The following is a 13,644-nucleotide window of genomic DNA, read 5'->3' as shown; positions in this document are numbered from 1 at the left end:
CACCACAATCGTGCCCTCTGTTGTAGTAAGAAAGCAAAACGATGAAAACCACAATTACCTAAAGAAAGTACGGTTCACTGGTGTGTTTTAAGTGAAACTGATCAAACTTGATTTTTTGTATGGAATCACGCTGTTATAGCGGATACCATTGAGATGCTGACACGTGGTTTCCGTAATTAATGTGCCTCAGGGTTTAACTTTCCAAAAATTTAGGGGGCCGTTCTCTTTGTGTTTTAGTTTTGTATTTTTGAGTTTTGAATTTATTTTGAATTTTGTGTTTCGAGTGTCTGTTTTGAAATTGTTGAAAATGCGTTCTTTTTGCCATTTTGAAAAACTATTTCTCAAATGGAACCATTTCCCATGTTTTCAATTTTTTCAAATTTTGTACTGAAAACACCCAAAACGACAAAAATGTCGTTTTGTGTTTTCTTCACAATTTTTTTTTCGTTTTCGAAAATTCATTTTTGAAAACGGGAAAGAGAACGCATTTTCACCGTTTTGAAAAAACGGTCCGAAAACGATGAAGAGAACAAACCCTTACTCTCCACTCCCTAGGCTCGTCTTCAACATCCTCTTTTACAATTTCTTGATTAATATTAAAGAAATATACATTTAATTCATAGATAAAATATATGTTTCATCCTTAGTAGAGTTGATTGAGAGGCATTGTAATTAGTTCAACGGAGGATTGAGCATATCCTTGAAGCAATTCAGAAACTTGATGGTTCTAGCTTCAATTGGTCACTAGAAATAGAAATCGAACTTATAATTCATCTTATGGCACTTCTACAGCAAAGGTTGCAACTTTGGTGGTTGTAGCCAAAAAAAAAAAATGATATTTCAAATCTTAGGGAGATAGATTGATATAAATTACAAAAAACGAATGTAAGACTAATGCTCACTTGGCTATTGTCGCTTGTCTTGAATATTTTTAAATAACATTATGAGCATGTTTGGTACAGCTTAAAATCCAATTAAAATCAATTTTTTGACTGTTATTTCATTATTTTAACTGTCATTTTTGAATTCTTCTTTCACAAATAGGACCCACTTTATCTCAAACGGTCAAAAAATCAATTAACAAAATGCCTACCAAACAAACACTATAATACTTTATATGAATATATAGTATTAGAGCTTTGATCCCAGATTTTCTATGGGCCTTGACCTTGCCAGCCCGACAATTTTCAAAACCCTACCCCTGTTAAAGCACAGGCCCAACAGAAAAACTCAAGTTGGTATTTTGAACATGGGTGGCCCGTTTTTTAGTGGATTGGACCAACCTTTGGTTAACCTACCAGCCTGTTTAAAGCCCAATGGTCTTTATTTCTTCAGGAAAAATTTGTAATTGCCATCATTTAAGTTTGCTTTTTCACAAATATCAAATTTTGAGACAATTTACAAAAATTAGGTCATAATTCGCAATTTGTTTAAAAAAAAAAAACACGCAATGAATTAATTTATGAAAGTGAATGTGACCAAACTTGGTGTTTATACAACAACGAAACATAAATTCGTGGACGCTTCTATGAGAAAAAATTTATGATACAAAAACTCATGTCCTATAGAGTATGTGTATCCCATTTTTAAATTGGCACCTGACTCTGAGATATAAATCATCCAAGGCAATTAGACAAAATTAGGATACATTATTGACATTGAATTTTACCTTAAAGTTCCGCAAAGTAGTTATTTTTTCTCCATACTCATCCATTTATCTCGCTATTGTGACCACGAAAGTGAAACATGAGAAACAATTTGGTGTATGTCGTGACTTCTAATACAATTGTCCACGTGATCAATGAATGTAAATGCTAGGGACTATCTTTATATAATTCCCGATTTGTATAAAATTTATTGATCATGTTTCTCATAAATTTTTATGAATAGGTACAAAATGGGTCGAGCTTGGTATAAATGTTGTCCTCAAGATTGTGACAAATGCGACCCATGTTTTCTAGTATGTCTCATTCTCAAAATTGTGTCAAATTTGTAGTGTTTGTGAATCGGACAAGTGAAATTTCAGAAACTATATGTTACATGATTTGTATAAGAAAGACACGTCTTCTTCTCACATAGATGCGAAGCCTTCAATGATTAGTGTAATTAGGGTCTCAATGTCAAGATCACTAGGTGGAATGCAAAATACATAAATTATATCTATTCCTATAAAGTTAAAAGTTAGTAAATTTTATTTTTTTATTAACTCAAAGTCAAACATTAATTTCAACTTCAAGCATTTATTGACCACACATTTTATAGGACTCGATATTATTCTCCTTGAAAAGTTATCAGTTGTTTTACCCAAACATTCATATATACACCGAAATAAAGAAGGTGGTATTTGTTGGTGGCGATGGCAGTGGATCTAGCGATGAAGGTGGGTTTTGTTGGATCGACGATGGATCTAAAGGTGGCGTTGTTGGATGTAGTGGTGAAGGTGATTTTGTTGATACAGGCAGTGGTATCAGTGGTTTTTGTGCGCCCAACATCAGATTTGGGGATTTTTTTGGTAGGGGCTGTGGTGGTGTGGTGGTGGAGAAAGTGGGTGGAGTGGCGTGGGGGAGTGTTTGTGATGAATTATTTGGTTGATTTTTAAATGTTTTAATATGTGACTAATAAATAATTTGTGTCCAATTATTTGGTTGATTATGGCTAATAAATTGGTTAATTTTTTAGCAATAACTAATGTATGACCTAAAAAAAGTGATTATGATTCACAATTTATTAAATTATAACCAAGGAATTACTTGTGATCAATTTATTTGATAATTTGTAACATTTAAATAGATTGTAACTTATAGAATTTATGATTTTGTAATCAATAAATAAATTGTGAACTATACATTTTTTTATATATGATCAAAAATAATTTGCGATCTATAAAATTTTTATTTGGTCTCAGAAATAATTTGTTTTGTGATTGAAAAATAATTTATGACAAATTAATTCAATAATTGTGACCAAATTGTATAGAATTTTGATCTTAATATATTTAATTAATACAATATGATCTTAATTAATTATTTTATAAATGAAATGTAATTAATATTTGATTTTTGAAATTTTAAACCTGTTTCTTTATTTTAAATGAATAATACTCAATCTCTTAGTTGTGAAATTATCTTCTATTCTGATCGATTTGCCATCCCTTCTTTTGGGCCAAGAAGACCTTTCTTTGTGTTCTTTGACCCTGATTTTTTTATTAGTTTAGTTAACAGTTATTCTTTTAACTCCCTTCAAATTCACATCTTTGTGTCTGTGGTATATTGTTTGGTTGAAATTAGGAAATATTCGAAAATTTTGAGAACAAAGTAATTTATGTAAATGTTATTTATTCGGACTTATTAAGATGCAGTCCTTGTTTGGTTTGGATAAGAATGAGATTTTAGTAGAGTTTGATAAAAGTTGATAAATATATTGTTAAAAATTTAATAAAAATTGTAGATCTCATGATTAAAAATGAGTTCAAGAAATGTCCCAACCACCTCTTATTCTTTGTTAGATGCACCATTATATTGGGGAGGAGAAGGTAAATGAATCATATATGAAGGCGATAACAAGATTAAACTTTTAAGATGTAACTCATAATTTAATACACTCGGACATGCAATTCAATCAATTTTAATTTATATGAATTGTCAAATTTCAAGATTAGTTCTATCTTTAGAGGAGAAATGTTACTAAGTCCCTGTTTGATTGGGATTAAAATCAGTTTTTTAGTAAATTTTAATAAAAATTGATCTGATAAAATGAGGTTGAAAAGTTGTGGTATCCATATGATTACAATTAATTGTTCACTTTGATTTAGATTAAAATTTGGATTTTAATTCTTATCAAACAAGGGCTAAGTATGTTAAGCAACAATGTTTAGATCATTTCTCATCTTTCAAGAATATGTTAAGATTTTACATCACGTCGTTGAAATACGAAAAGAATAGAGGAACTCGTTTTAATAGATCGAACCTCGAGAAAAATGAAGTGACCCTTTATTTTTTCTTGAGCCACTTAAGTATGTCAAATCGTCCCACAAAAGGTATATATTTTGCACTTCTGAGGCTATACGTATTTGGCAATATTTGACACCTATAAAATTGATAAAAATAGTCTCTTATTCTGAAAATATACGCATAATCTTAAAGTTTATCACTGACAATAAAGAAAAAAAAATATTCATGGATACCCAAGATAGAGTTGGCGACATAATGTTCAAAATTGTGAAAGTCTCTTCTACCATATGAATATTGGGTATTTTTTATTTTTTTTTAAAAGCTTCAATCTCCCTATAAAATTTAATATTTTTTTTTATCTTTTGCAGATTTTTTATTAAAAATATTTGGTGTTCACAATTTTCTAATCGCTCTAGGAACAATGATTCATGAGAAATATAGCAAAATGATGTACAAAGGAGGTTCGAAACCAATCAGTTCACTTCTCAAGAATGTATCATGAGTCTTTAATTTATTAAAAACGCAAAGTAGGAAGAGCTTAGAAGAGAGACAAGATGCATTCTATTAGATGAAAACAATTAGTACGTAATATAAACATTTCTCCCTCTTCAATTTGTATGTTCTCTCTTTTTTTTTAATATTAATAAATACTCCAACAACGGTGATTTAATAAAAAAAATTTTAATTAATAAAAGTTTGACTATATAATAATCTTATAATGCTAAACATCTTTTATCCTTCTCCACACATAATGAAAATCAAATCAACTTTTCTTAATTAGTGACTTAGTTATCTATTTAATTAGCTTCATTTAAAGGCTAAAGAATTCTCCAACGTGGTACCACCAAAAAATGAAGAATCTTAATGATCTAAATTTGGTAAAAGTAAGATTCTTAAATTAAATATATTATATAACCGACCACAATTAGCTTTATTTTTGACTTTTACAATAAATAACCGACATTAATATTTGATGCTTCAATCAGAACATTTTACAATGATGATAAGGATATAATAGTGTTCTTTTACATTTTTTAATGTACTAAACTATAATCAGAATTGTCCTAATGGTGAATTAAGAGACATGGATATTTGATTGGCATGTCGTTGAGGTATATTCTTCTTACTAGGGCTGGTGCAGGGCTCGAAGTACCTTTTTCTTCTTTTCTTAAAGCAATGTAAATTGATGGATCGTATTAATTCAGTATGTTTAGTTCTGGGCTAATAGCAGTTCAATTTGTGACGTTGATTTCTTTCTACTTTAGTGCGTTGCTTTGGATGGTAAAAAAGTGGGATGCCGTATTTTCAAGATTGGATTTCATAGTTATCGTGATCATATTTATCTTGATTGATGATGAATAAAAATAAGTGACGAAGAAAATTTAATGTGAACTATTTAAAATTTATTAAAAATAAGAATTAATTTATTGTTTTAGTTTTCACGTGATGACAAAAACATGTCACCAATTGGATAACTCAAAACATATTTTTACACCTCAGCTGATGCTTTGAAATGAAGTCAATGAGAACCCTTTTCACACACACAAACACAGTCGTCTGTGTGTGCGCGATTGATCATTTAGGAAATGTAATTACAGTACTGTATAACGGCAATTAATCTCATAGTAATTTAAGTGAATCTAATGATGAAAAAGAATTCATATAATCGATCCAAATTTTTAAGGAGAGATCTTGTTACATCATTGCTGTGGGATCTCTAACTAAAATTTTAGATAATTTGATTCATTATCCTAGCACACAATTAAGATCTTGATGAATTCAAGTGATCTTGATGCCGCCTATCATGAAAATGTATATGCGTCTTTGATGAAAAAAATGAGTTTAATGAGGGACATGTTGGACACATAATTTCAATGCATACATGTATCTTTTCTCTAATTGCTTACTTTTAGAAGACGACGCAATTCAAGAATAATGAACTGGATAGTCGAACTGAAATAATTAAACAAGGATCCACTTGTGTCGTGACATACATGTCTTTTGAGAATGGGCACGTCAGCATTAAGGCATTCTTCCATATCATCAATCTTGTCATATGCAATGCAACTTGTCCATAATAACAGTGAAACACATGGGAATCTACAATTCTTTTGCAAATAAGTCCAAATCCACCACCTTCTCTGGTGTATATAAACTCCACAAGTGAAGAGTTTCTCAACATCAACCCCACCATACACAAGTCTTGATCTTTCATATCAAACATCTTTCCGAGATTCCCAACTATTTATCATCGGGTTTCGTGCTTTTTGAGTCGGTTTTTCGACTACTTTCCATTCGGGTTTTTTCCGGATAGTTTCGAGGTCAAGAAATGGATGCCGTAATGAGATTGACGACAGACAAACCAGTGGTGATATTCAGCAAAAGCTCTTGTTGTATGTGTCACTCCATAAAAACACTTCTATGCAGTTTTGGTGCAAACCCTACAGTTTATGAACTTGATGAACTTCCCGATGGACAGCAACTAGAAACAGCACTGCAGACATCAGGACGAAGGCCAACTGTACCAACTGTGTTCGTTGGACAGGAGTTGACTGGAGGGGCCAATGAGATTATGAGTCTTCATGTTAAGGGCAAACTAGTCCCCTTGCTCAAGAAGGCTAAAGCTATATGGATTTAGCCTCTTCATTGTTAGCAGTTGTTACCTATTCGTATGGAGAAAGAGACGAGTAATTTTAAGTGGAAATCATTACGTAACAGCAGACGAGACGAGACAAGACGAGACGCGATGCGACGAGAAGGGAAAAGTTACTTTTAGTAGTTATTGAGCATCTTTTTGTGTATCATGCTCAAATGACTACTGTATGTTTAACCTTCCATTATGTATCTTTTTCTCATTTTAACTAAGTAATGTGACAGTTTAGTACTTACTCAGTTTTCCATTTATGAATCGGCATTACTAAAAAAGAAAAAGCTACATTTTTGTTTTTAGTCCCTATTTGATATAGATTAACATTAGATTAAAATTTTAAATTAAAATCAATAATTAATTTTAATCACACATTCCATCAATTTTTATCAAAATAGAGTGAAAAATTGATTTTAATCTCTACACCACACAAGGGCTTATTAACAAATCAAGTCTAATATTGTTCGAACTTTAAGCAAAAATTTCAAGTCAGTCCATGTTTTATTCAACTTTGGTCATTTAAGCATGCATTTTGTTTCACTTTACATGAAATTACCTAAATTTAGCCTAAAAAAGTTTACAATTAATTTTAATCGCAACTTTTATTAATTTTTCAATTACATATTTCTTCAACTTTTTTTCAAAAATTTACCAGAATTTTAATTTTTAGCAAAAACAAAAAAGGGCTCAATTAACTAACAAAAAATCCTTCATGGTTAACGAGAAAACCTAACGTTGATTATTGTAGTAATAAACATTTGTGTTGTCTAAATAAAATAACTTCCAGACTCTATAGTTATCGAAGTTTTATGTTGGTGACCAAACTTCATATGTTCCAAATTGTTAAAAAAAAATTTGCTAATTTCTCTCTTCCATTTTTCATCGTTCGTCTTGGGGAATAAAGTCTGAAATATGAAAATTAACCAAAATAATTAATAATCAACACACTAGATAATAGAAATAATAACACAGTGTTCATTTAAGAGTCCAGATAAGTTAAACTTATCATGCTTACGAAATGCATTTCTTTCTGTCCCAGCTTTTAGCAAAAGTGGTGGGTGACGATGAAGGCATGAGCGAGATGATATTCTGAAATTGAAAACTTCACCAATCAGATCAAAGAGTCTAACAAGAAAATCAAGGTTTTCAAATTTTCTTGATCATAATTAAAAATATGTGAAACTTTTCGCATGTTATTTCACAGATATCCTTCCGGTTTCAATCATATAAAGCTTTTATTTGTTCTTTTGTGAATGTCTCAACTAACTATAGGTCTTGTTGCTTTCAACTGTGACCCTCTAGATGTAGGAAATTAATGCTTGAAGGTCTGTTATTTTCTTCTTTTGTTTTCAAACAAAGTACCATGTAAATTGAATTATTTTTGAAAATTTTATCTACAAAGTTGCATACTTGCTAAAATGTTATCTACAGGGTTACTAAGATATCAGCAAAAGGGTCAATTGCAGTTGATCTCTTAATGCACTTTTGAAATACTTATGGCAACATTTTTAATATTTTCTACTTGCTTCCTTTTATGTTGCTTTCAAATGGACAAGCTCTAGAAGTAGTTCCTGATAAGTGTGTTTTTACACACTTATTTAGTTTACAAACATGACTTAATTATGATAAAAGAGTTTGTATTATGACTTAATTCTATGTAATTATGTTTTGTAGGACTATATTAATGAATGTGGTGGAATTCAAAAAAAAAAACGAAAAAGAACCAAAAAGGAAGAAAATTCAAAGTATGAGGACTAAATTGCAACATTTCAATAGTTGATTCGGATCACAAAATGAAGATTAAAGATGTTGCGGGTTCAATTGGATGCAAATGAAAGTCAAAGAGCTGAAATTTCAAGAGAAAAGGCTTGAAAGAATAAAAAATCGACTTCGGGAGCTAAAATGTAACATATGGAAGAAATCTTGCCTGAGCCACAGCCCAGTTATAAAAATCGGGCGATCGCCCCATATGTTTTTCTTATTACCGAGAAGAAAATGTTGGCCTGAGCGACAGCCCAGGCAAATCACGGCGAAAATTTTCTGGTTTCTTTTTCTGATTACAACTCTTATGGAAACAAATCTTGGGAGTCTTTTAGAAGCCCTAGGGACGTCCAAAAACATACATCATGCATTATACATTATTTTGGAAGGATTTGAAGGCAAGAAGAAGGAAGAACAAGAAGATTCAATTCAAGATTCAAGATCTCACTTCAAGAATTTCAATATGGTGATGTCTTTTCTTGATTTTTATTGTTATGTTCTTCTTCTCATCATGTTAGGCTAGAAAAATCTATACTATGAGATCGATGAACCTTGTAATGTGATATTTATTTCTTTGTTCCGTATTTTGACACTAAAATACGTATTGATTGTTTTGAATGATTTATATGCATTTAATTGCTTCCATGATTATGGGTCCATAATTGTGTGAGTTTCGGTGGTTTGTTTCATCTATTCGAAAGAAGAGGAATAAAATCGATAAGATATAAATCATCGTTGGGTTCGATAGGGGATATAAATATACCATTATACTTTGCGTGAATCTCTAAGTACTCACAAACTACATGCATTCTCGTATATTTGCATCCGTCATAGAGATATGGGCTGGTGGTGTATGAGAATAGGTTCAATTCATCTCGAGAGAGAGTGTTCGATAGATTTAAGAGTATTGATTCTTCAGAATGTCATCATGTTGTCAAAGTGTGGAATTAAGATTAAATCAAACATTGTTTGGGGATTCGTGATCCTAGTGCGCTTTTATATTCATTGAGTACATCAACTTGCATTCAATACATTCACTTTATATTCTAGTTCAGTCAAATCATATATATTTGCATATTTAAGTCAAGAAAGGTTAATTTAAGTCACTACAATTCATGTTTAACAAATCAATTTCGATTAAGGCCAAGTTAGGTAAAATTAAACTAATCAATCTCTATGGGAAGATATTCGGACTCAATTGATCCACTTTATTACTTGTTAACGAACCATACACTTACGGTGATTTAAATCGAAAGAAAATATTTCGTGAACAAGTTTTTGGCGTCGCTGCCAGGGATTGAGTTTAGTTTTATTTTATTTTTCTAGGCACTAATTCGAACTTTAAATTTTTATTTTTATTATTTATTTATTTATTTTCGTTTAGGTTGTTTTGTTTTATTTTTATTATAGGTCTTCAAATTGTTTGAATTTGAATGCTACTATTGGTTTTCTCGCAAAGTTGCATGCCAAGATCGACTGAAGGAGAATTGTTTCTAACTGATCCTGAAATTGAGCGCACTTTTCATCGACTGCAAAGAGAGACTAGAGAAGCACAGTTGCAAATGGCTAACGAACCTAACAACCATGTTATCCTAGCCAATAAAGGAGAGGCGGTAGACGAAGGAAACGAGATTTTGAGAGATTTCTTGACTCCTCAAGTAATTCAAAGCCAATCCAGCATAGTGTATCCACCGTTTGGGTAGCCTAATTTCCAATTGAAGTTCAATGTGATACAGCTGTTCCAGAATGGACACCAATTTTATGGCAGAATTGAAGAAAATCCACACACACATATATCTCGATTCTTGGATATCTGTCAACACGTCAGGTATCAAGGAATTTCGGACGATGCTATTATGCTAAGGTTGTTTCCACATACGCTATGGGATAAGGCACTTGAATGGTTGGATTCACTTCTTATTGCAAGCATCACTACTTGGAATGAGCTAGCTCATAAATTCTGCATGAAGTTCTTCTCACCGGCTAAGATAGCAAAACTGAGACATGAGATATCGATATTCAGTCAAGGGGATTCTGAATCATTTGACGAAGCCTGGAATAGATTCAAAAACATGCTCTAGAAATGCCTTCAATGTGGGTTCGACAAAAAGACCCAAATTCGATTCTTCTATACAGGTTACTCCCGTACTTCAAAAGCATGGTGGACTCATCATCAGCTAGCTCAATTTCCACACGAACAATCGATGGAGCATTGAATTGTTTGAAAGAATGGCTACCACTTCGGCCATGTGGTCCTTTGAGCTGGTGATTCAAAAGAAGCCTCTGGGTGTCTATGAAGTAGATGCATATTCAGCCTTATCAACAAAGAGTGACTTACTATTTTACAAGGTGGAAAGCATATCACAATCTGTGAATGCAACATATGTAAGAAAACTAAATTGTGAAGAATGTGGAGCGAATCATAGTACGACAGAATGCCCAATTCTGTCACAGGAAATGGAACAAATAGAGTACGCACAATGGGGTCAACATCAACAAAACTTTTAAAATTCAGATTCTTACAATCCCAGTTGGATAGAACATCCAAATCTCTCATGGGGTGATACCTAAAATCAGAATAGATCCCAGAGGCAATTTCAATAGAAAAAGACTCTTCAATTGGAAGAGATGCTTGCAAAGTTCATGAAAAAGACTGAAAAATACATGGAAGCAAATAACCAGTTCATAAGGAAAATTGAAACTGCTCTCCAAAATCAGGGTACTGCAATTAAGAACTTGGAGACACGGATGGGGCAGATAGCACTCGCTAGAACGAAAAGGGTACCAGATACTTTACCAAGCAATACTGAGTTGAATCCCAGGGAGTATATTCAAGTGATCACAACTCGAAGTGGGATACAACTACCCAAAAGACACGTTGAGAGGTCGAGTGTAAACAATGAAACAACACCCTCTACAAAAGAAGGGATTGTACAGCAAAACGAGCATACACGTGAATCCATACCAAAAGAGAGTTCATAGGCGTCATGAGGTAAGGTCACCATTCTAGTTAACCCCTATAAGCCACCCATTCCATTTCTCCAGAAGTTGAGCAAGTACAGGATGGAGCAGCAATATAAAAAGTTCCTCGAAATCTTTAAAAAGCTCCACATCAACATCCCATTTGCCGATGCACTACTCCAGATGCCCAGCTCTGCCAAGTTCCTGAAGGACATCTTGAAAAATTAAACACAACCTAGAAAAACATGAAACTGTGATGTTAATCGAAGAGAGCAGCACCACGATCCAGAAAAAGCTCCCACCAAAACTGAAAGATCCAGGGAGTTTCATCGTCCCTTGCACAATTGATGATTTTTATTTTAATAAAGCATTGTGTGATCTTGGTGTGAGTGTTAACTTGATGCCACTCTCTATTTTTAGGAAACTAAGATTGGGAAAGCCTAAAGCAACTACAGTAACTCTACATCTGGCTAATCGATCACTTACACATCCACGAGGGATCATCGAAGATGCATTGGTCAAAGTGGATAAACTTATATTCTCAACGGACTTCTTAATTCTAGACATGGAAGAAAACAAGGACGTGCCTATCATATTGGGGTGGCCATTTTTGCAACTGCAAGAGCTCTCATAGATGTACGACAAAGACAATTGACTCTGAGACTGAGAGAGGAGCAACCTCTTTTAATGTTTTCAAAGCAATGAAATATCCCACCGAGCCAAACACATGTCTCCAGATTGATGAAATTACGAGTTGAAGAAACTGTAAAACATTCAGGAGGCCGATATGATGTACCCTCAATCCACTCTCACTGACTCAAGGGAGATCGAGGTATACACCATGGAGTCTTAAACGGATGGTAAGTGAGAGTTACGCCACTTGAAAAAGGACAGGTTTGAAGTGTGAAAGATAACTGCAATGCAGAACAAGACCATATTGAACAAACTACGCAGGACCTCCCAAGCCATATTTAAAGTGCAATAACACACCTACGCCAAAAGTCGAGCTATCGACTATAAAATAGCGCTGGTTGGAAGGCAATCCAATGTTTCTATCCTTTCATTTACTTCGTTTTACAATAGTTTAGGAACTTTTCATTTTTTTAGTATTATCAATAGTTTTAGGTCATCGATCATACATCCCTATCACATGGAGTCTAGGCATGGTCCACAAGAGTCCTAATGCACTGAGCATGAGTCATGAGATTGAAGTCATATTTTAGTCAGTCATGTGTCAAATTGAACAAAGTGCATGTTTTGAGTGAAGTTTCATTGGTGATTCACATATTTGTGATATAAACCCTATGTTGAAACATAAATTATGCATTCTGCATACCAACAATGTACACATCACCTTGAAGCAAATTTGGGGGATTTGAGCACTACGTAGGTTATTTCTTGCTTCAGTTGCATCTATTTATACCATGTGAACTAATACGCATACTTTACACTTTTATAGGATGTCGCCAAAAAGAATGTAACGGGAAAAGGAGAAATACTGCGGGTCCTAATTTTCATTCACCACCTCCAAATAGATCAGGGGCGTTGATAAGAGTGTAAAATACCATATTTTCCCCTCTTAACTATTGCATTCATGTGATTATATTATGCCAAAATGTACTCATTACTCTTATATTTTGGTTTAGGTTGCATTTTGGTGAAAAAGATGAAATTCGGAAGAAACAACTGAAAAATGACCAAAGTAGAAGAGAACGAAAGTTCAAGGACTAAAGTGCAAATGATCCAAACTTGTGTCCAAGATTATGATGAAGATTCGAAAGTATTAGAGGTCAAGTGGACGAGGAACGAAGTCAAAGGGATGAAATAACATCAAATTTTGATCAATACATCAATTTCCAATCGAAAACTAACACACCAGTTTTTAGTCTCATGTTGGGACCCATTTTTGACATGGAAGATGATCGAATTGGGAGATGACTTCTGAATAAAAATTGTTTCCCTTTGAGATATCTATCCAATGCAACTTGAATCACCTCAATTGGATATCGGAAAAAAAAGTTATGATTAAAACACTGAAAGCTGTCTGACGAAATCATGCGGCCGCATGCCTTTCTACTATGCGGTCGCATACACCTATACCGAGAATTCAAGAGGCTGAAAGTGCATAACCATGCGACCACAATGACAATAACCATGCGGTCGCATAGTGCTTTTTTTGGCGGCCGAATCTCAGTTTCCTTATACGATTGAATCTCTTATGGTAACCTAATTTTCACGGGATATAAATGCCCAAAACCATCCAGAACGAAGGGGGACGCTTCCAGACCTATTTCTTTCATCTTGGTGCTCAAGAAAATCCATGGA

At 33.3% G+C, this 13,644-nt stretch overlaps 2 protein-coding genes across 2 annotated transcripts; both read left to right on the top strand.

Annotated features, from left to right (window-relative positions):
* The first annotated feature begins 6,141 nt into the window (after window positions 1-6,141).
* On the top strand, window positions 6,142-6,838 carry LOC111382890 (monothiol glutaredoxin-S2-like). Its single transcript, XM_023006924.1, has one exon. The coding sequence runs from the start codon at window positions 6,280-6,282 to the stop codon at window positions 6,586-6,588; it is 309 nt and encodes a 102-aa protein (XP_022862692.1). The 5' UTR covers window positions 6,142-6,279; the 3' UTR covers window positions 6,589-6,838.
* Window positions 6,839-11,575: 4,737 nt separating this feature from the next.
* LOC111382888 lies at window positions 11,576-11,953 on the top strand. The gene has a single exon (XM_023006922.1). It carries the CDS (start codon window positions 11,576-11,578, stop codon window positions 11,951-11,953), a length of 378 nt encoding a protein of 125 aa, XP_022862690.1.
* Window positions 11,954-13,644: the final 1,691 nt, after the last annotated feature.

The sequence above is a fragment of the Olea europaea genome, unplaced genomic scaffold, assembly GCF_002742605.1.
Source record: "Olea europaea var. sylvestris unplaced genomic scaffold, O_europaea_v1 scaffold2571, whole genome shotgun sequence".
Taxonomy (NCBI): domain Eukaryota; kingdom Viridiplantae; phylum Streptophyta; class Magnoliopsida; order Lamiales; family Oleaceae; genus Olea; species Olea europaea.
This window is presented reverse-complemented; position numbering and strand designations above follow the sequence as displayed.

Excerpts from the sequence above, each read along its gene's own strand:
- LOC111382890 (XM_023006924.1), top strand. The coding sequence starts at position 6,280 with ATGGATGCCGTAATGAGATTGACGACAGACAAACCAGTGGTGATATTC.
- LOC111382888 (XM_023006922.1), top strand. The coding sequence starts at position 11,576 with ATGTTAATCGAAGAGAGCAGCACCACGATCCAGAAAAAGCTCCCACCA.